Genomic DNA, 20,519 nt, shown 5'->3' with positions numbered 1-20,519 from the left:
TTACTGATTCACTTTCCCTCGAAAGGCTGTGTGGCCAGTACACACACCCCTCTCAGTTATACCAACAGCCTCCATTTGTCATTTCACCCTTTGTGGTGAGCTCAGGTCTAACAATTCTTTGTTCTAACTAGGGGGTGATGATGCCGTGATCGTTGGGGTTCCTCCGATTGGTGAGTTCAGTTGATGATACTCATCCAATCTTCTCTCGTGTTGAGTCCCTTCTTTACAGTATTGAGAATCAAAATGTACCATTGTTCACGGTTTTTCCTCTTTGTCGTAGTGTCCCCTCCCCTTCTGTTTACTTCTATCCGCTCAATAATAAACCATGAGAATTCCGAGAGAGTGACCCTTTTCTTTAAAATGATCTACTAGGGGGCAGTTGGGTTTCTGGTTCCTAATTGCAGATTTATGTTCTAAAAGGTGGTCTCGCACTTCTCTTCCTGTTTCTCCAACATAGCCCAGGTTGCAAGGGCGCACTATTAAGTAGACCACATTTTTGGTCTTACAGTTGTTGAATGCCCTAGATTTTAGAGTATAACCATTATACTTGTATTCTTTGCCTTGGATACATTGGTCGCACATTGCGCATGTGCTACATGCGTAATTTCCAGGGGCCCTCTCTCCCCCTAGCGTGGTTTGTATTTGTTTGGGGCCATCTCTATATGTGTGAACCAGGTCACGTCTTAGATTGTTATTCTTAAATAAATATAATATAATAAAGGTTTCTCAATGTTTACCAGGTCATTATCATTCAAAACACTCCAGCTAGAGTTAATTACATTCTTTATCTTATTACTGAGGCTGGAGAATTGACTGACAAATACTATTCTTTTGTTCTTATCTTGCAATTTGACCTGTCCTGCATCTTTCTGGGTCAACATACTATCCCTATTGTAAAACCTAGCTCTTTTACAGGCATTCGAGATTAATATTCTCGGGTATCCTCTATCTTTTAATTTTATTTTTAAATTTTCTGCATGTTTGTAAAAGTCATCCAAGTTTGTGCAGTTTCTGCGGAGGCGCAGAAACTGCCCAAAAGGGATATTGTCCTTTTGGGCTTTAGGGTGGAAGCTGGAGTAGTACAGCAAGGTGTTCTTGTCTGTTGGTTTACAGAAGAGTTCCACTTCCAGCTTCCCCTCCACATTTTTAATTTTTAGATCCAGAAAATGTGACTCAAAATGACTAAGTGAATTTTAAATTAATGTCACCTAAATTGAGCCACTCCAAAAAGGTCTCTAAATCTTCCTCTGACCCTTCCCAGATGAAAAATATGTCCTCAATGAACCGGCTCCACCCACTGATGTTCTCGTAGAATGGAGCCGATTCATTGTAGACCTTAGTGGCCTCAAATTGTCTCACGTAAAGGCAGGCCATACTGTGGGCACAGGTGGCCCCCATGCTGGTCCCCTTGCATTGTAGAAATAAATCCTCTTTTAACAAAAACATATTGCGTTTAAGGACTAGTTCCATACATGACATGATAAACTCTACACTAGCTCCTCTACAGTCCACATGCCCCAGAATGCTCCAGATGGTATCAATGGTCGCATCCTGGGGGATGTTTGTGTAGAGGGCTTCGATGTCCAGTGTTACAAGTATTTGTGTGTGTTGATTGAACTCCATACCTTCTACTGTGCTGATCATATGAGAGGAGTCCCTAATGTAGGATTTAAGGTTCTGTACTAATGGCTTGAGGAATGTGTCAACGTATTGACTGAGGGGTTCCAAGGGCGAATTTATGCAGCTAACTATTGGTCTGAGGGGTGGGTCTTGAATGTTTTTGTGACACTTCGGGAGGCCATAGATGGCAGGAATAATTGCTTTCTCATTGAGGAGGAACTTATATTCCTTCTCCGTAACCCAGTTGTTTTGTTTTGCTACTCGTAATAATGTGTCTATGTCCTTTATCAATGTATTCCAATGGGACATGGGTACCTGTTTGTAGTGTTCTTGAACTTCTAAGAGTGCCCGGATGCGTCTCTCATAATCATCTGTATCGAATATAACAATCCCGCTGCCCTTGTCGGCGGGTTTAATTGTTATATTAAGATCATTTTTCAAGCGATAAACGGCCTGTTTCTGTTCTCTGTTCAAATTCTGAGGTACTCTGGGTTGGTGTTCCCATAGATTACAGACCTTAGATTCCACTATTTGTTCAAAGACATCCACCTTCCTATCTACATGGCTACTATGAGGGGTGAAGGTTGATTTAGGCTTTAATCCCGATGCGCTTACCTCCTCGGCGACCGGAAGATGTCAGCCGATGTCGGGTGATTTCAGGTGAGAAGGTGAAGCTTGTCTCTTCGGCTATGAGGTCCAGGAGGCGTCGACGACGACCAGGAGCTGGATTCGAGCTGTTCCGCGAAGGATCTAGTTGACTGCGGTGTCGGTATCCGGATTGGACCCAACAAGCCTTGGCAAACGCAATCCATGCAAGATGTCGAGATTGGCTTCGGTGCAGACCAGCAAGGTCTGAGGAACTTCTCTTTTAGGGAGAAGTTGGAGCAAGCCTGGAGAAACCAGGAAAGCAGAGTAATTGAAGGATTGGTCTTCGTGGGAGCTCACTAGCCAACTGACTACGAACCACGAAGACGCGTCGAGCTGAAATGCACAAAGCGGGCCCACGGGACACTCGTGGAGTGTGGGCCTCTGAGCTTCGGTGCAAAAGGTGCTCGGGGCTTCAAGCACCCCAATGCACAACTCCGGGATACCTCTGGAAGTAGATGCAGCTTGCAAAATGCAGGATGTCCAGGAGTTCTGGTCCCACGTCTCTCGTGTCTGCCACAGGTCTCAGCTTTGCTGGGAACGCAGGTCCGCGTCAGATGTCTGGAAGTCCGTGTCCTGAGTCGCAGATTCTTCGAGATCCGATGGGAGCCTCGAAAATGCAGAACGGCAAAGATGCAGTTGGTGCCGGTTTGAACAGGGTGGTCACTCCTTGACCACAAGGGAGATTTCTTCCGTCTTCCATTCAAAATGGACGCGAAGGTCCAAGATATATGTCGCAGAGTTTCGTCCAGGGTAATCTGAAGTCCTAGGGACTGGGGTTCTATACGTATAGTAAGTTTAGGGGTTTGACTAACTCTAAGGTCCCTCCTATGGGTGGACCTGGGGAGGGTGTGGTTACACCCCTTCCCCTTTGTCCAGTTTCACGCAAGAGCTGGGGCTGAGCGCCCAGCAAACGGTTTGAACTGGGAAATACATGGAGCACCTTGTGTGCCCCAGGCAGTGTCTGGAAAGCATTCACTGAATGCAGCCCTCCCAGCCCCAATACACTAAGAGCCTGTCTGGGGAGGTGCTAGCACCTCCCTGGGCAGGAAAACCTATTGTCCAGGCCTCCCCTGCCGGAGTTTCGTCCAGCAGCAGAAGGGCAGACTCGTGTCTGTGGCAGCAGCATCCATTTTGTGATGCTGGGGCTCTGTTTAACTTTAACCGGGTTTACCAGTAACTACATGTCTTCTCCCTCTAGAATGGTGGAATGCTACTCCCGCCACCAGGACTGGCGGGGGGAGGGGTAGTATTCCAAAGTGTTTAACACCTTACACGACATGTTTTGATAAAGCCAAACCAAAGTTAGCATTACCCGTGAGGATTATAATGCACTTAAGAGTATATGGTATGGCTATATCATAGAACAGCTATAAGGAGATGGTTCCGAAAGCTGCAGAAGGGCTCAGCTCATGCTAGGGCACCCTCTCACACAAAACCAAGCACTCTGCCTCCAGGATTGTCAAGGCATGCCATAGGAGTGACTTATAGGTTACTATGTGCCTATATATATATATATAAGGGAGATATAGATATACTATATTTAAGTAAGGGATAATTACACCACCCTATCCAGGCTGTAAGTACAGACCTGTGGTGTCAGTTTGGAAGGCTAACCAGGGGTGGCACAATACATGCTGCAACCCCCCGTAGAATGCACCTATGCCCTGGGTACCAAAGGTACCATATACAGGGGCTCCCAAGGGTGACCCAGTAATCAATCTGGTATGTACCTAAAGTACATGGTATCAATTTAAAGAGAGAACAGCTAGGCAGTGGGCCTGATTAGCAGGGCCACAGCTATACTAAAGTCAAACAACCAGAGAATCACAGCAAAAAGTGGGGGTAGCCATAGGAAGCAGACCCTACTCTCCTACAGCCAGGCCCTCACAACTCTTCTCAGCATCACTCCACTGCCTCAACCTGCCCATTAATATTCATTGTTGAGTTACCAGGTTACTTGTTAGGGAAATCTGAGGCCTACACCCCACAAACATTATTAAGTAAGATGTACCCCTCAGTTTATTGTTTCAACGGCCAAAGCATATTAAAGTGTGCTTGGGCCCAAAACTTGAAGGCCCAATTCCTCAGCAAGCGCTCAGCTGAGTGTACTATTGTACTGCAATAGTAAGCATGCATTCTGTGTACCTTGCAGATTGTCAGTGTATTAGATTAAACTCACTATTTCAACTTTGTCTATTTCATGTTTTCAGATCAACTAAAAAAACACACTTTACATCTAGAGTACAATAATTAACAACTTCTTAAAGTGAGTCTGCTTGTTTAAAATAAGATTGGAGGTTTATGCAGTAAACTGCTAAAACATAAACAGTTTACTGCCACACATACCACTGAAGATTGAGGGCCTAATTTAGAGTTTGGAGGATCTAGTAATGTTCGTCAGGGCAACGGAGTAAGTCACTCTGTCTCCCTGGCAGACATCCCATGCCCCAAATTTAGAGATGTCTATCAGACCTGTGGACATCTCTTAAGTTGCCAAGAGCCATTACATAACAATTTTGTGACCCAAAATAACCTGAAGGACCTGGGTAGCTTAAGACTTTGACATCAGTGGTCCAATTGGAAGAAACATAGGGGGAAAAAAGAAAATTACTTTAAAGCGGAGGGCCAAATTAATCAGCTCTTCCTTACTTCACTTAAATAGACCCACTTTGATTTATTAAATAAATAAGTGAAATTCAAGACACACAGAAGAAAACTCACTCTGAGGGTTTGAAAATGTATTATAAAACAATAATATAAATACATTATTTACATAAAATTCTTGGCTTCAGAAAGATTTTGGTGACAAAATTGGTGTTCAGAGAAGATACTCATGCAGATTGGAAAGGAGAAGGAAAAAAGGTGAGGGGTATGGACCCATTACATATACCCTATTGCTTTACATGGAAGACTGTCCAACATATTTAATACATGGCAAGAACACATTTTGTTTCCATCAGATTGAGGAAAAGTTATTAATTTCAAATTGCCCCTCTGTGGACCATCTAATGAATACAGGACTTTCATATAATGCAGACTTTTCGACCCAGCAAAGGGGGGGGGGGGGCGGAAAGGGCCAGTAAACTCCTCAACAGCGAGTCTTCTTCAGGACTGTGTAAGTGAATAGAGAAGAAGCAATCAGGAAATAGCCATCATCCATGTGTGGAAGAATCACTCATAATTTCAACAAAGAACTTCTGATGGGCTCCTCCTCCTGTGGCCAAACTACTTTCACCTAAGGAAAATTATTTTTACATCAATCAGTCTGTAGAGGTAAAATCTAATCAATTTGATTGCAGCAAAACAAATTACTCCAAATCATTCCCTTGAGGCAAAAAGTCCCCTAGTACGCCTGTCCTTGCTTTAATCACCCAAGGCTCTTTCAATGCTATAATGTCTCCCTTCTACCGCAACTGTAAGGCTTGGGCTGAAAGCTTGCAAGCCCAATTTCTCAGCAAGTGCTCAGCTGGGCGTACTATTGTACTGACTTAGTAAACATGCGTTCTGTGTACCTTGGACATTGTCAGTGTAACAAGATTGCATTCACTATTTCATCTTCATATATTTCATGTTTTCAGATCAACTCAAAATAAGCCCGCTGTATATCTAGAGGACAGTAATTAACAAGATGCTTCTTAAAGTGGGTCTGCTTATTTAAAAGAAGATGGTTTATGCAGTAAATTGCTAGAAGGTAAATCGTTTACTGCCACTCATACCATTGAAAATTGAGGGCCTAATTTAGAGTTTGGAGAATGGTGTAATGTTAGTCAGGTCAGAAGAGTAATTCACTTTGTCTCCCTGACTGACATCCCTTGCCCTAAATTTAGAGATGTCCACCAGCCCTGTGGATTGTTAAGAATGGACATACACTGGTAAGTTTCCACTGTTCTTTTTTTTTCTTGAAGTAGGGAACCACCAACTCCAGCTGCCAGCCTGCTTGAATCACCTGGTAGTAACTGTCTCACACGAGACGTTAACATGGAGATGGAATCCCTGACACATGCAGCTCTAGAATAACATAACACATCCCCCTTACTAAAATTCAAACAGAAAAGGAAGATAAGAAGAAAAGAAAATAAGCATGGAAAAAAAAGAAACTTTACTAGCAAATACATGGCATAAATAATGACGAGACAGACTCCACTTGCCACTATTATGCACTGTAACTACATTCTTGTAGACAGAAGTGATGACAAAAGGGCCCATAAACTCACTGATATCCTTCTTAATTCCAGCGTGGTTTTTTGACAAGTACCCAATCACCCACCATCCATGTTCAGGCTTTGGTAGAATTCTTAAAGTCAAACCTGTTCTTGTACCTTGATTGATAAGACTTGACTTTAGCATCCACCTCCTCCTTATCCAAACCAGGCAACCAAGTTTTGACAAAGCAACTCTCCCTCTCAATATTTGAAAAGGAGATTTCCGTAACACCACATTGAGAGCAGTGCGATGGGCCCACCAGGTGTCTCTCAAGACACTCTTGAGAGAAAGTTTCCTCTCAACCGTCCTCTACACACATGCCTTTACCACCCTGTTCATTCGTTCCGCAAGTCCATTTGCCTGTGGTGCATAAAAGCGCAGTTTTTTGATAGGTGATCCCATAAATCCTCAAAAACTCATGCATCTCTTGCAAGATGAACTGTACCCCATTATCCGTGATGAGGAACCTGGGTATGCCTTCACAAGCAAATTCATCCTTCAGAAAATCAATAACAACCCTGGTGCTGATAGAATTCACTCATCTAGTAGACACCCACTTGGAAGAGTAATCCACCAAAAGAATCACAAATCTCTCCGAAGGACCTAAAAGTTTAAAGGGGCCCATAAGGTCCAAACCTAGTTTGATCCAAGGCTCACAAGGAACTTCAACAGGTGACAAAGGAGCAGTATTGGTAACATGGGATTTATCACTGGAGGCACACTGACAGCATCCTTTATCCACCTCCTCAACCTGGCTATCCATCTTGGGCCACCAATACCTCTCGCGTAGACAAGATTTCGTGAGATTTCTCCCTAAATGTCCCTCATGAGCAAGATACACCAGATTATTTCTTAAGGCATCTGGAGGTAACACTCTCTCACCCGCATGAGCTGACCTTGACATATAGTAAGCTCATTCCTAATGGACCGAAAGGGTAGTAAAACAGGGTCAAATCTCTTGCTGTCAGGCCACCCTTTAACAACAAAATCGCTAACAGGAAGCAATACATCTCCCAACAAAGCTTCTTCCCATTCTAGCTCCTGAATGGCAGGCTCCTTTACCCAGCAAACATCGACAGCCTCACAGTCCCAAGCATCATTACCAGAATCCACAGGGAGCCTGGATAAACAATCTGCTGCATTGTTAGCAGAGCCAGGAAGATATTGCACTTGAAAGTTGTACTCTTCCAATCCCTCGCTCCAATGCTTAAGTCTAGGAGTGAACCTTTCACTCTCCGCAAACGAGAAAACTTGCACTAAAGGGCAACGATCAGATCTAACTGAGAAGGGAATGCCCCAAAGGTAAAACTTAGTGTTTGATCGCCCAGACAATAGCCAAAGCCTATCTTTCAATACAGGAATACTGTTCTGGTTTTTTTCAATGCTCTTGAGGCAAATGCAATGGCTTTTTCAACACCTCCATCAACTTGAGAGAGCACCGCTCCAAGGCCACATAAACTAGCATCAGTAGTCAAGAAAGTTTTCCTCTTTGAGTCAAAGTGACCAAGTGTAGGCATCTTACCTGTTCGAGGCATGTGGGCTGCTAAATTCATATCTTAGCATTAGATCGCCACCTAGTGTTGGGTCCGGATGATCGCACATTGTTGTCCTGGAAGAGTCTTCGAAGTATCCTGAGATGGGTGGCTCCTCCCCTGGACTACAGTGCGCATGGGCATCGGCTCCATCCCCAGATTGTTTTTTTCCGCCATTGGGTTCGGATGCGGTCTCGACGTCTCTCCGTCGGAACCGAATAAACATCACTTTTTACGGCCAAAAGGCTTTGGGTTCTTTACGTCGGTATTGTTTGCGTACGGTCTCGAGTTCTTCCGTCTCTCGGAGCCGGAATCACCGGAGTTTTTTACTACTCTTCGGACATCGAGGCCTTCTCATCGCGACTCGACACCAAGTTCCCAACATGGAGCGGAGTCCGTTTAAACTCTGTCCGCTCTGTGGGTCCAAATACCCACATATAGACGTACACCCGGTCTGTAATAAGTGCCTTTCGCCAGACCATGACGAAGGAAGTTGCCGGGCCTGTGCGAAGTTCAGGTCGAAGAAAACTCTCACGATTCGGCGCGCAGTGCGCCTTGTGGCCAAACAAGCGGCCCCGGATCCAGATAACATCTTCGGCGACCAAGAAGAAGAGGACCAGAGCCATCATCTTCAAATCTCCCCGCCTGAGACGGAGGTCGAGGCTGATCCGGAATATGACGACGACGGAGTCGTGGGTCAAGGCCTTGAATACGTCGACGAGGTAGGGGACGACGTTATGGTTTATGGGGCCGAGGAAGATAGCTCAGGGGACGAGCTATGCCCCGAAGTTGACGAACATCAGGAGAGGGTCGCGGGATCGCCTGTCGGCCTTACCCAAGACCCTGTAGCGCAAGCCACGGCCCCGCCTGCCGGCCCGGCCACGGACATACTTGCTGCGCCGAGGGTTTCGAAACCGAAACTGAAAGCAACGGTCTCGACTGCACCTAAAATGGCCGACCCGAAACCGAAACCGAAAGTTAAGGACTCAATCGTCCCTAAGATGGCGGTCGCAACAGCAAAAACAAATAAACAGGCGGCCTCATCGACTCCGTCGACCTCCGGTCCGCAGAAGTCGAAGAAACACGGCGATTCCACTGGGTCGAAATCGGCGCCGGAGGAGAGATCCTCTAAAAAGGGTGGCACGCACAAGACAAGCGCGCCGGCGAAGCCTGCCAAGGCAGCCGACACAGCCCCGGCTCCAACGGGGACATCTGCGCATCGCTCCAGGGACTCGGGGTCGGCGCCGTCCATCCCTCCAAAAGACCAACGGAACGTCGCATCCGAAGGCAAGGCCACCTCGTCGGTGCCAAAGACATCGGTCACCGACGCATCTCTCGTGGCTGCTTCACTACAAAGAATTAAAGACAAGGCTTTTTCTTCGTCGACGCCAACGCCATCGACGCAGAGGGCGGCAGATGTCCCGGTCAAGCCGGCAAGTAAGCTCCTCTTCCTTCTACCGCCAAAAGTGGTGCCAAAGGCCTTTTCCTCGAAATCGACGCCGAAGAAGTCAGACTCTTCTACGGCAGAGACATCTTCGGGTCAAGTGCTCGACCCTGAAGAAGATTCGGAGTGCTTCATAGACGCGGACACGGGGAAGTTAACCCTTTATAAAAGGAAGATCACTTCGCAGCCGGTGGAATCCTACGTCATTCCCCTAAAGAAGAAAAAGTTTCCACAGGACGCCTCAGGCCTCATGGAACCTATCCAGCCTCCTCTGGGACGGAGCCCAACACCGTCTCCAGACCACTCTGAAAGTGAGGGCTATGGTGAAGATGAACAATACACCTTCCCAGTAAATGAACCTGATGCACAGCCAGATTCTTATTATGGCATTGGGGACCAAGGCACCCAAGATGTGGGGCAAGACCCACAGACTTTCAGTACACGTGCATCCCCTACGGAGGATTCTGCAGGTTTTCATGCACTCATTGAGAGGGCAGCTGCTAATCATGATGTGGACATGCATGCTGACCCAGTTGAGGAGGACTTTCTATTCGACACATTTTCAGTTTCGGAAAGAAATGTAAAGACCCTGCCTATGCTCAAAGGGGTCCTCAAGCATGCTGCGGACATCTTTAAAGAGCCTACCAGGGCGAGGGTGGTCAACCCACGTATTGAAAAAAAGTACAGACCAGCGCCTGCAGACCCTGCATACATTCAAGGACAGTTGCCGCTTGACTCCTTGGTGGTAGCAAACGCACGCAAGAGGGCCAACTCCCAAACAACGGGTGAAGCTCCTCCCCCGGATAAGGAGTCCAAAGTGCTAGAGGCAGGAGGCAAAAGAGTGGCTGCACAGGCTGCCATTTTCTGGCGTATTGCAAATACACAGGCACTACTGGCACGTTATGATAGATCACATTACGACACACTAGAGCAGATTGTAGAACACCTGCCTCCGCAGTTTCAAGAGGGCACCAAAATAATTATACAAGAAGGACAACTGATCTCCAACGCGGCCATAAAGTGCGCACTTGATGTCGCGGACACAGCCGCTAGGGCCATTAACACCAGTGTCATGCTCAGAAGACAGGCTTGGCTCCGCATATCGGGGTTCAAACCTGACATTCAAACAACCATACTTAATCAACCAGTCAATCCGGATAGACTGTTTGGTCCAGATGTTGACACCACCCTGGAAAAGATTAAAAAGGACACTGAAACCGCTAAATCGATGGGGGCCCTACAATCTCAGCAGTTTCGTGGCAATAATTTTCGTCGCTCAGGTGCCCGTGGAGTCACCAGAGGACAGATGGGTCAACAGTCACAGTTCCCTAGAGGTGGAGCACAGTCCTCGTACCCCAAACAAAACAAGAGGGGCTACAGGGGAAACAGCAACAAAGGACGTGGCAAGGGTGGCAACAATTCACGCTCCTCTGCCCCAAGCAACCAGTGACTCTCTGTCACTGCCCCCCGACCATTTAACACCTGTCGGGGGAAGAATACAGCAGTTCCTGCCCGTCTGGATCAACATCACCACAGACAGGTGGGTGCGACAGCTTATCCAGTACGGATATTGTCTAGAGTTGAAATCCACTCCACCCAACATTCCACCAAGGCAAAGACCTATGTCCGCAGAGCACTTGCACTTATTGCAGCAGGAAGTGTTGGTGATGCTGCAAAAAGGGGCAATCGAGCTCGTGCCAGTGGGGGAGGAAGGCACAGGGGTTTATTCCCTGTACTTCCTCATTCCAAAGAAGGACGGATCTCTCAAACCGATTCTGGATCTCCGTCCCCTCAATCTGTACATACTGTCAGAGCATTTCCACATGCTTACACTGCAACAGATTCTTCCTATGTTAAACAAAGGAGACTTCTTAGCAACCTTGGATCTCAAGGATGCTTATTTCCACATTCCGCTACATCCGTCCCACAGAAAGTACCTCAGGTTCACTATCCAGGGCACGCATTATCAGTTCAAAGTCCTACCCTTCGGAGTCACAACTGCCCCAAGGGTCTTTACCAAGTGTCTGGCGACTGTAGCGGCGCACCTCAGGAGGCAGAACATCCATGTCTACCCCTACCTCGACGACTGGCTCGTTCAAGCCAGGTCGGAACAGCAGTGCGCCGCGGACATGTCGACTACCATTCACCTCCTTCACGACCTGGGTTTCTCGTTGAATTACCCGAAGTCACACCTTCAGCCGGCACACGTCCGGCAGTTTCTGGGTGCGACAATCAATACCCTGACGGCCTCGGCACAACCAAACCAGGTCAGGATAGACGGCATACAGTCTTTAATCCAGAAGTTCAGACCGGGACACTCACTTCCAGCAAGAGTGTTCATGCAGTTGATAGGCATGATGGCCTCCTGCATCTTCATAGTCCCTCACGCACGGTTGCATATGCGCCCGCTCCAGGAGTGCTTAGCAAATCAGTGGACACAGGCTCAGGGACAATTAACAGACCTAGTGTTGGTTACCAGTCGGGCATACAACTCTCTGCATTGGTGGACTCCACACAACCTTTGCAAGGGCCGACTGTTCCAGGAGCCAGTGCCACAGGTTATCCTGACAACGGACGCATCTCTCCAGGGATGGGGAGCACACCTGCTCACTTACACAGTGCAGGGACTATGGACGACGCAGCAACAGAAGATGCACATCAACTATCTAGAACTGATGGCGATCTTCATGGCACTCAAGTCCTTCATTGTACATCTCTGCAACAAAGTGGTGTTAGTCCGGACGGACAACATGACCGCGATGTACTACATCCAAAAACAGGGGGGCACCCACTCACCACAGCTGTCTCACCTGGCTCAGAGCATGTGGAAGTGGGCCATTCAGAGGAACATCTTCCTCATGGCAGAACACCTCCCGGGGAAGGACAATCAGATGGCGGATCTGCTCAGCAGATACAGTCATCAAATGCACGAGTGGGAGATACATCCATCGGTACTCCAGCCGTACTTCCAAAGGTGGGGGCGTCCAGACATAGACCTGTTCGCCACAAGGGAGAACGCAAAATGCCAAAGCTTCGCCGCCAGGTTCCCACACCCCCAATCGCAGGGCAATGCGATATGGATGAACTGGTCAGGCAAATTTGCTTACGCTTTTCCCCCGACACCCCTGATACCACTGGTGGCGAGGAAACTACGGCAACACTCCATGACACTCATCCTAGTTGCTCCAACGTGGGCGCGCCAAGCATGGTACACCACGTTCCTCGAACTCTCAGTGGTCCCGCATCAAAGACTGCGCCTCACGCCCAGACTTCTGACGCAGAACCATGGAGAAATTCAGCATCCAGATCCGCAACAGCTCAACCTAGCGATCTGGCTCCTGAAGTCTTAGAGTTTGGATACCTAAACCTACCTCCTGAATGCATGAACATCATCAAGGAGGCGAGGAAGCCGTCAACCAGAGCATGCTATGCCGCAAAATGGAAGCGTTTTGTCATCTACTGTGCAGACAATGGCATAAACCCGCTAGATGCATCTATCCCTAACATCATTTGCTATCTGTTACACCTTTATAAGTGCAAGCTAGCGTTCACTTCTATTCGGATACATCTATCCGCCATCGCGGCTTACCTTCAAAATAGGCAGCATCTCTCAGTCTTCAGGGTGCCTGCCATTAAAGCGTTCCTTGAAGGCCTGAAACGAGTCATTCCCCCAAGAACACCGCCAGCTCCCGTGTGGAACCTCAATGTGGTCCTCACCAGACTGATGGGACCACCGTTTGAGCCAATGCACTCGTGCGAACTGCAATTCCTAACGTGGAAAGTTGCTTTCCTAATTGCCATTACGTCACTAAGACGCGTAAGTGAGTTGCAAGCACTCACGATACAAGAACCATTCATCCAGATTCATCCAAATAGGGTAGTACTACGTACTAACCCCAAATTCCTTCCAAAGGTGGTGTCACATTTTCATCTCAACCAAACTATCGATTTGCCTGCATTCTTCCAGAACCCACAAACAGTGGCGGAAAGGATGCTCCATACGTTAGACGTACGGAGGGCATTGATGTACTACATAGACAGGACACAACACTTTAGGAAGACAAAACAACTCTTTGTTGCCTTCTCACCACAACACAAAGGCAACCCAATTTCCAAAGCAGGAATAGCCAGATGGATTGTTAAGTGCATTCAAATCTGTTATCATAAAGCCAAGCGCACTTTAACAATACCCCCAAAGGCACACTCCACACGCAAGTTGGGGGCATCCATGGCTTTCCTTGGAAACATTCCTCTAGAGGACATTTGCAGAGCAGCCACGTGGATTACACCACATACCTTTACAAAACACTACTGTGTTGATGTACATTCCAAACAGCAAGCGGCTGTAGGACAGGCTGTTCTCAAGACACTTTTTCAGGTTTCTGCAGCTGGCACGGGCAACCGCCGCTGATGGAGGGACTGCTATGTATTCTATGCTAAGATATGAATTTAGCAGCCCACATGCCTCGAACTGAATATGCTACTTACCAGTATGCATCTGTTCTTGGCATGTAGGGCTGCTAACATTCATATCGCCCACCCTCCTCCCCGGTGCCTGTCGCAGCTGCAGATATACTATTGTATTCAATCATTAGCATGGACATCCTTTACACTTCTCACTCCATCCTCTGCCACAATGGCGAAAAACAATCTGGGGATGGAGCCGATGCCCATGCGCACTGTAGTCCAGGGGAGGAGCCACCCATCTCAGGATACTTCGAAGACTCTTCCAGGACAACAATGTGCGATCATCCGGACCCAACACTAGGTGGCGATCTAATGCTAAGATATGAATGTTAGCAGCCCTACATGCCAAGAACAGATGCATACTGGTAAGTAGCATATTCAATTGCTTGTTTAATGGAACAAAAAGCTGAAATACACTCTGGGGACCAAACAAAATGTGTGCCCTTTCTTAGAAGAGCTCTGATGGTCTCAGCGGTGGAGGCAAAACCAGGAACAAACTTAGAATAAAACTCAGCAAGTCCAAGGAAGGACCTGACTTGCTCTTTGTCTGATGGGGTCGGAGCATCCACAATGCTCCTAGCTAGATCCAGTTTAGGTCGGATACCCTCCCCAGAGATAACATGCCCCAGATAAGTGACTGAAGATACTCCAATTTTACATTTTGCTCTATTCACAGTCAATCCATTGTCACTCAGTCTCTGTGAAGCAGTCTTCAAAATTCCGTCATGTTCCAAATCATCCTTACCATAGACTAAAATTTCATCCTGGAAGAACATGACATTGGAAATATCCCCCCGAACCACCTTCATAATATGTTGAAAACAGGCAGCAGCAGAGGCTAATCCGAAAGGCATTTTGACAAAACGGAAGGCCCCCAGTGGTGTCACATAAGATGTTAAGTGCTTGGACTCAGGATGGAGGGGCACCTGGTGATAGGCTGAGGACAAGTCTAATACGCTGAAAACCTTGGCACCATCAAGCATATTGATTGACTCCGAGATATTTGGTAAGGGTTGGCAATCAACCCATACCACTTATTTAGACTCTTCAAGTCCACACAGATCCTAATGCTTTTCCCTCCATCTTTAGGGGCCAAAACCACTGGGGCCAACCATTCTGAGGATTCAATTTCCTCTATCACACCCAAAAGTACCAGTTTCTTAAGTTCACTCCTGAGTGGTTCAAGCATCATGTTGGGAACCTTTCTAACCTTGTGTACCACAGGTGTCGCATTTTGTTTGAGTACAATACGGTGTTCAAAGTTTTTGAGAAGACCAAGAATGTCAGAGAAGACTTGAGGGAACTCTTCGAGAAACTTATTAGAAATTGCTAATTGATCAACCAGCATAACTTGCTCCAATGGAAATCTAACATTAGGGTTGAGAATGATTCCCAAATCTCTCGGATGCCTCCAGCCAAGAAGATTATCAGCTCGTATGGCGACATAAATCTTCCCAATAGTCTCTCTTCCTTTAAAATTAATTTTCATGATGGCAAATCCAATTACATCAATATGTGACCCACCATAACTAACAGGCCTGATATCAGGGGCTGCAAGTTGGATTTCAGTAAAAGTCTTGTCCCACAGTTCATTGCCCAACATCGTGAAAGGAGAACCAGAGTTTGCCAAAACCACAATTAATTTGTCACCAATCATCATCTCACACTCTGGCATAGTGATGAGATCAGCATCCCCATTCCATCACCTCACACACTCAGCATTATAGATCTCGAGGTATCACAAGTTTCAACATTCTCCACAGTTCGCACTCTGCCACTGCCACCGGACTTGCATACTCTGGTATATTGACCCTTAATTCCACACTTGTGACAGGTTATGCTTCTTGCATAGCAATTGGGGTAATTGGAGGAGTGATTGGTGCTGCCACATCTGTAGTATTTTATCCTTGAAAAATCTGTGGACGGTTTGGCCTTGACTCCACGCATATTTTTAGAGACGCTGTCATTAGTGTCTTCAGGGGTCTCCTTTTGAGTCAATTCATGAATTCTACTTGGAGTTGGAGCACCATCAGTTAGTGCTTTATGGATTTTCATCTCTTTAACCAAACCAGAGGTATTCTCCATCCCTTCTACAATGGCTGCAGCCTCATTGAGAGAAGGATTTTTAGACCAAAGCTTCTCTTGCACTCTTTGACTGTTCGTGCACCTGATCACGTATCAATGAGTCAGTAAGATCCCCAAACTCACAGGTCCGAGCAAGTGTTTTTAGAAAAGCTATATAATTTCCAATTTTCTCATTAGGTTCTTGTATCCTCATAAAAAAACTTGTGTCTTTCTAACACAACATTGATGCATGGACCAAAGTACATCTCCAACATTTTTATAGACATCTCAAATACATCAGATGGTTCGCCAACTCCTTCACCAACAGGAATTACGTCAATACTTTCATAGACATTACGCCCTTCTACACCAAGGTTATGAAGGAGAATGGCTTGTCTCCTATGAGCTGAGAACTTTTCACCACCGATGGCTACTAAATAAAAATCAAAAAGTAATCTCCACCTTTTCCATGGCAATAGTGGTTCACCCTTCTCACAAAGAAAAGGAGGTGACTGGTTCATTGTGGTAGCAGCCATGGAATCTTGGGTATAAATAGTTCAGAGAGTCAAGAGTAAGGACCAGCTTAGTAGAAATAATTACAAAAGTCTGATCATAAAAGTCGGAGATGCCATGCAAAGTCAAACAAGACAAACTTGAGAAAAATTAATATTCCAAATGCAAAGCAGAATCAAGTACAGGTATAAAAATCATGGAGCTTAGGCATAGGCAGCTTCTTAAAGTAAAAAAAACAAGCAAATGAAACAGAACCTGTAATACCCTTGAAAATGAAAAAAAAATCCCTAAAATGCTTCTGTTTAAAGCACACTTCAATTCGCTTCAATATCATGTTCAATACAGACACAGCTGATGCGTGTCGGCTTAGCGGTGAATTTGTTCCGAGGTGAAATGTTGTCATGGAGACACAACAACAAAGATGGCTGCTTGTAGTGCACGTTGCGTTTCGTACGTATGACGTGGTTGAGCTGGTGAGATCTGTGTACATGAGCAAAGGCACAGGCCAGCGTCAGCGTCGCGAGAAGCAACTGTCGAGTGGAAAAGGCAAAATTGCCTAAATCTCACGTGGAATCTCTGAGAGTCAGGAAACTCGGGAGAATCGAATCGAATCGGTAATCTGTTGAATATGCCACTTCACTGGTCTAAGGACTGCAGTTGATGAGGAGAAGATGGCAATTCGTGGGTTCAGAAGAAAGGGAGAGTTGGTGGCAGGCTTGTCCCTCGCAAGCTTCCTTCGTCGCCAGTGTTAAGAAGGGACATACACTGGTAAATTTCCACTGTTCTTTATTTCTTGAAGTAGGGAACCACCAACTCCAGCTGCCAGCCTGCTTGACTCTCCTGGTAGTAACTGTCTCACACGAGACGCTACCATGGAGATGGAATCCGTGACACATGCAGCTCTAGAATAACATAACATGGACACCTCTTGACAGGAAACCCCGTCATTGCTGTTCCAGTTGTTGCAAATGTTTAATGGCTGGCTCCGTCAATTGATGGTCACCACCAAACTTACACAAACCTTTACTTTTTCTCCAAAAAGACTCCCTGAACGGGATTTTATTTCTATAAAAAGTAAAATGAATGACCCCAACATCATGGAAGTTTACTTCCCTGGTGTGAGTAATTTTTTTTTTTTTTTATAACTGTCCCTAGCCGCTAAGTGACTGATAGTCAAAAAATGAAAGCCATCAGCCGGCTCTCTCTAAATTGGGTGGACGGTCAGATGGCTAAACTCAGACGGCCTGTACTCAGTCTGGCCGTCGGAGGAATAAGTCTGTGATGGAGTTGGAGTTGGCTCTCATTGGCATGTGGACTGTCTGCCCATCTCTGAATCGAACAAGCAGACAGTGAAGTTGGCAGAGTGGGTAATCCATCGCTTTTGCGATGGCATAGAAAGAGTTATTTGTTAAGTATCCTACTTTATACGTTCTATGCTTTGCTGAATGCCAGCACTGCATTTAATATACTAGTCGTCTGTAAAAGGTGAAAAGAAGGGATCTTATGATAAGATCATTAGCACATGAATGTGATTATGAATTTGCACTTTATATAATGAAAGTTGATTGTCAAGTACCCTGTATTTCAATGTTTCACGAGGATGACTTTGTGTTTTTTAATTTTACATTTAGGTTTTGAGATATTGCAGAGGTGGAGACCCTCTGTGGATTTCAGGTGACCATGTTCCTCAGGATACAGATATTCCAAATTGTTCTTGTGGTGCCAAACGGATATTTGAGTTTCAGGTATTCAAGTTCAATTTTATTGCTTTTGTGAACATATTCAATTTCTGAAAAACTGTCAACAAAACTGATTGGGTGAAATTAATACTGCACATTTTTCTTGGAGCATACACAGTTCTCTATTGTAAACAGTGTTTCTATTGGGCACATAATCTTCTGGTGGAAACTTAAGCATATGATCAGTATCTCTGGCATACCTTGAAGTATAGCTTCATTAGCTTCAGTTCAGACCTGCTTTGAAATCAAAATTCTTTATTCCGTATATTAGTAAAAATGTCTCCAAACGTTACCTCAACATTTGAAACAGTACTGAGTGCCACAAAACAATAGACCGAGCCTCGATTAATGTTGACAATTGTTTATTTTGTTACTGCTCTATGCTAGCCAAAATGTGTTTCATCTTATACTAGACTTCCTCAGGGCAAACAAGTTAAGTCGATCCTCGCTCCAAATATAATGGAAAGGCATGACAAAGTAATATTTTAACATAGAAACACAGATGTGTTCAAAGGTAATGCTGAATGCTGTGCAATGTAATTAGTCCTTTCCTTACTTCTGAATCTCCCACAGTATCCCTAGGGTGTACTAGCGTGGCCTTATAGATACTGCTGGAGATTTGGAAGTAAGGAAAGACTTGTTACTTTAATCAAAAACATTGATTAGGTGTCCCTCCAATTTTTCCCCTGGGAAGTTGGAAACCTATGTAAACCAGGGTTATGTGCGAAAAGGCTAACATAGTGGCACCGGGTTTACTTGAACTCCTGAAACATCATTTTGCAGAGGTGGTTAGAGGTCCAAGGCAGGTTAGCAACTGCTCGATCCTTGGAATTAGCATCCCCGTCCCAAGATTTCCATAGACAGTACTAGATGTTTTGGGGAAACTTAAAACTGCTTCCTTTTCGCTGATGCCAACTTTCCTAGCCCAGCCAACAGCAGAACCAATTTCTGTGGCAGTTAAGGAGCAGTTGCAAACTGAAGGGTAGACGGACCCAAAGGCCCTTCTCCTCTTTGTCCTCCTCCTCTTTGTCCTCCTCAGTGCCACCTGCAAAGCTGATTTAGATTTCCCTTAACAGAACAGACACAGCCAGTTGGAGAGAGGGTACCATCCTTTCTACAGGTCTGGATGGCTATTACTAAGAACCTGTGTGTTTTTCAGATTATAGAAAGGAGGTCACCCCTTTCCTTCCAGCAAGTCCCTCTCCAAATCCCTCACAGTCACTTCAGTTGGAAGATCACCTTTGTATTCTATAACAGGAGGTGGCTGTTATATTGCATAGAGGAGCAGTTGAGTTGAGACAAGAGCAGGAAGTTGGGCAGATGTGCTACTCCTGGTACTTACTGCTCCCCAATAAGAACATTGGCCTGCGTGTGATCCCAGACCTCAGCCTTTTGAACTTTTAACTTCACAAGTTCAAGATGCTGTCCTTATCTTAGGTGCTTTTGGTGCGGAAAGCGGAAAACTGGATAGTAATCCTGCAGTTGCACATGAGTTACCTGGGGTTTGTGGTTGTTTCAACCCACTGCCAATCCATGGTCCACCAATTTGGACTGACTTTGGCAACCAGGACCTTACAAAGGTGATGGCAGTGGTTACGGCATATCTGCAAAAGTTGGATAAATCAGTGTTCCAGTACCTTGACGATTCGATGCTCAAGGCAGGCTTGCAGCAGCTTGTCATACTACCTACAAGGCCATAGCGTACCTGCTGTTTGATTTGGGCCTTTCAGTCAACTTGTCCGAGTCCCACCTAGAGCCCTCTCAGTGCCTCTTCGTCATAGGAACCGTACTGCACACATCATCTTTAGAGCTTTCTCTCCCCCCCACAGGATCTGGGTCTTTGTGGGGGATCTCAAATTCTAGTCCTGGCGGTTCTTCACCTGGTAGGTGCTGGCTTCCTGTATTCTGCTGGCCACAAATGCACGCTTTCCAATTGTGTCTCCATGTACAGTGGTTCCAACACGGGTCATTTGTCGGATCTTGTCAGAATTCTGTGGACATGGTGATGGGTGTGCTCTTGTTTTCGGTAAAGGAGAACCTGATGTACAGCCCCAGCAATGGCCAGAGTAGTGATGGACGGATCTATCTACCTTAGAGTGCAGTGCGCGTCTGTAGTAACTGTAGATCGGAGGCCTCTGATCTCCCAAAAAGCAGGTTCAGCACATCGTGTTCATTTTAACTGACCCTGAAAACTTTCTTGCCCTCTTTTTGCAGCCAGTCTGTCCCGATCCCGACAAACCGCATGCCTGTAATGTCATGTAAACAAACTAGGAGGTATTTTCTTTGTCG

At 46.0% G+C, this 20,519-nt stretch overlaps 1 protein-coding gene across 1 annotated transcript in view; it reads left to right on the top strand.

Annotated features, from left to right (window-relative positions):
* Positions 1 to 20,519, top strand: part of PDCD2 (programmed cell death 2) — a 323,560-nt gene that overhangs the window by 235,576 nt on the left and 67,465 nt on the right. Inside the window, exon 5 of the mRNA XM_086927106.1 lies at positions 18,123 to 18,236. Coding sequence (XP_086783232.1) covers positions 18,123 to 18,236 — 114 coding nt within the window. The remainder of the gene's footprint in view (positions 1 to 18,122; positions 18,237 to 20,519) is intronic.

This window comes from Lissotriton vulgaris, chromosome 6, assembly GCF_964263255.1.
Source record: "Lissotriton vulgaris chromosome 6, aLisVul1.2, whole genome shotgun sequence".
In the NCBI taxonomy this organism is placed as follows: Eukaryota; Metazoa; Chordata; class Amphibia; order Caudata; family Salamandridae; genus Lissotriton; species Lissotriton vulgaris.
Note: the sequence above shows the minus strand (reverse complement) of the source record. Positions and strands in the feature narration are given on the sequence as shown.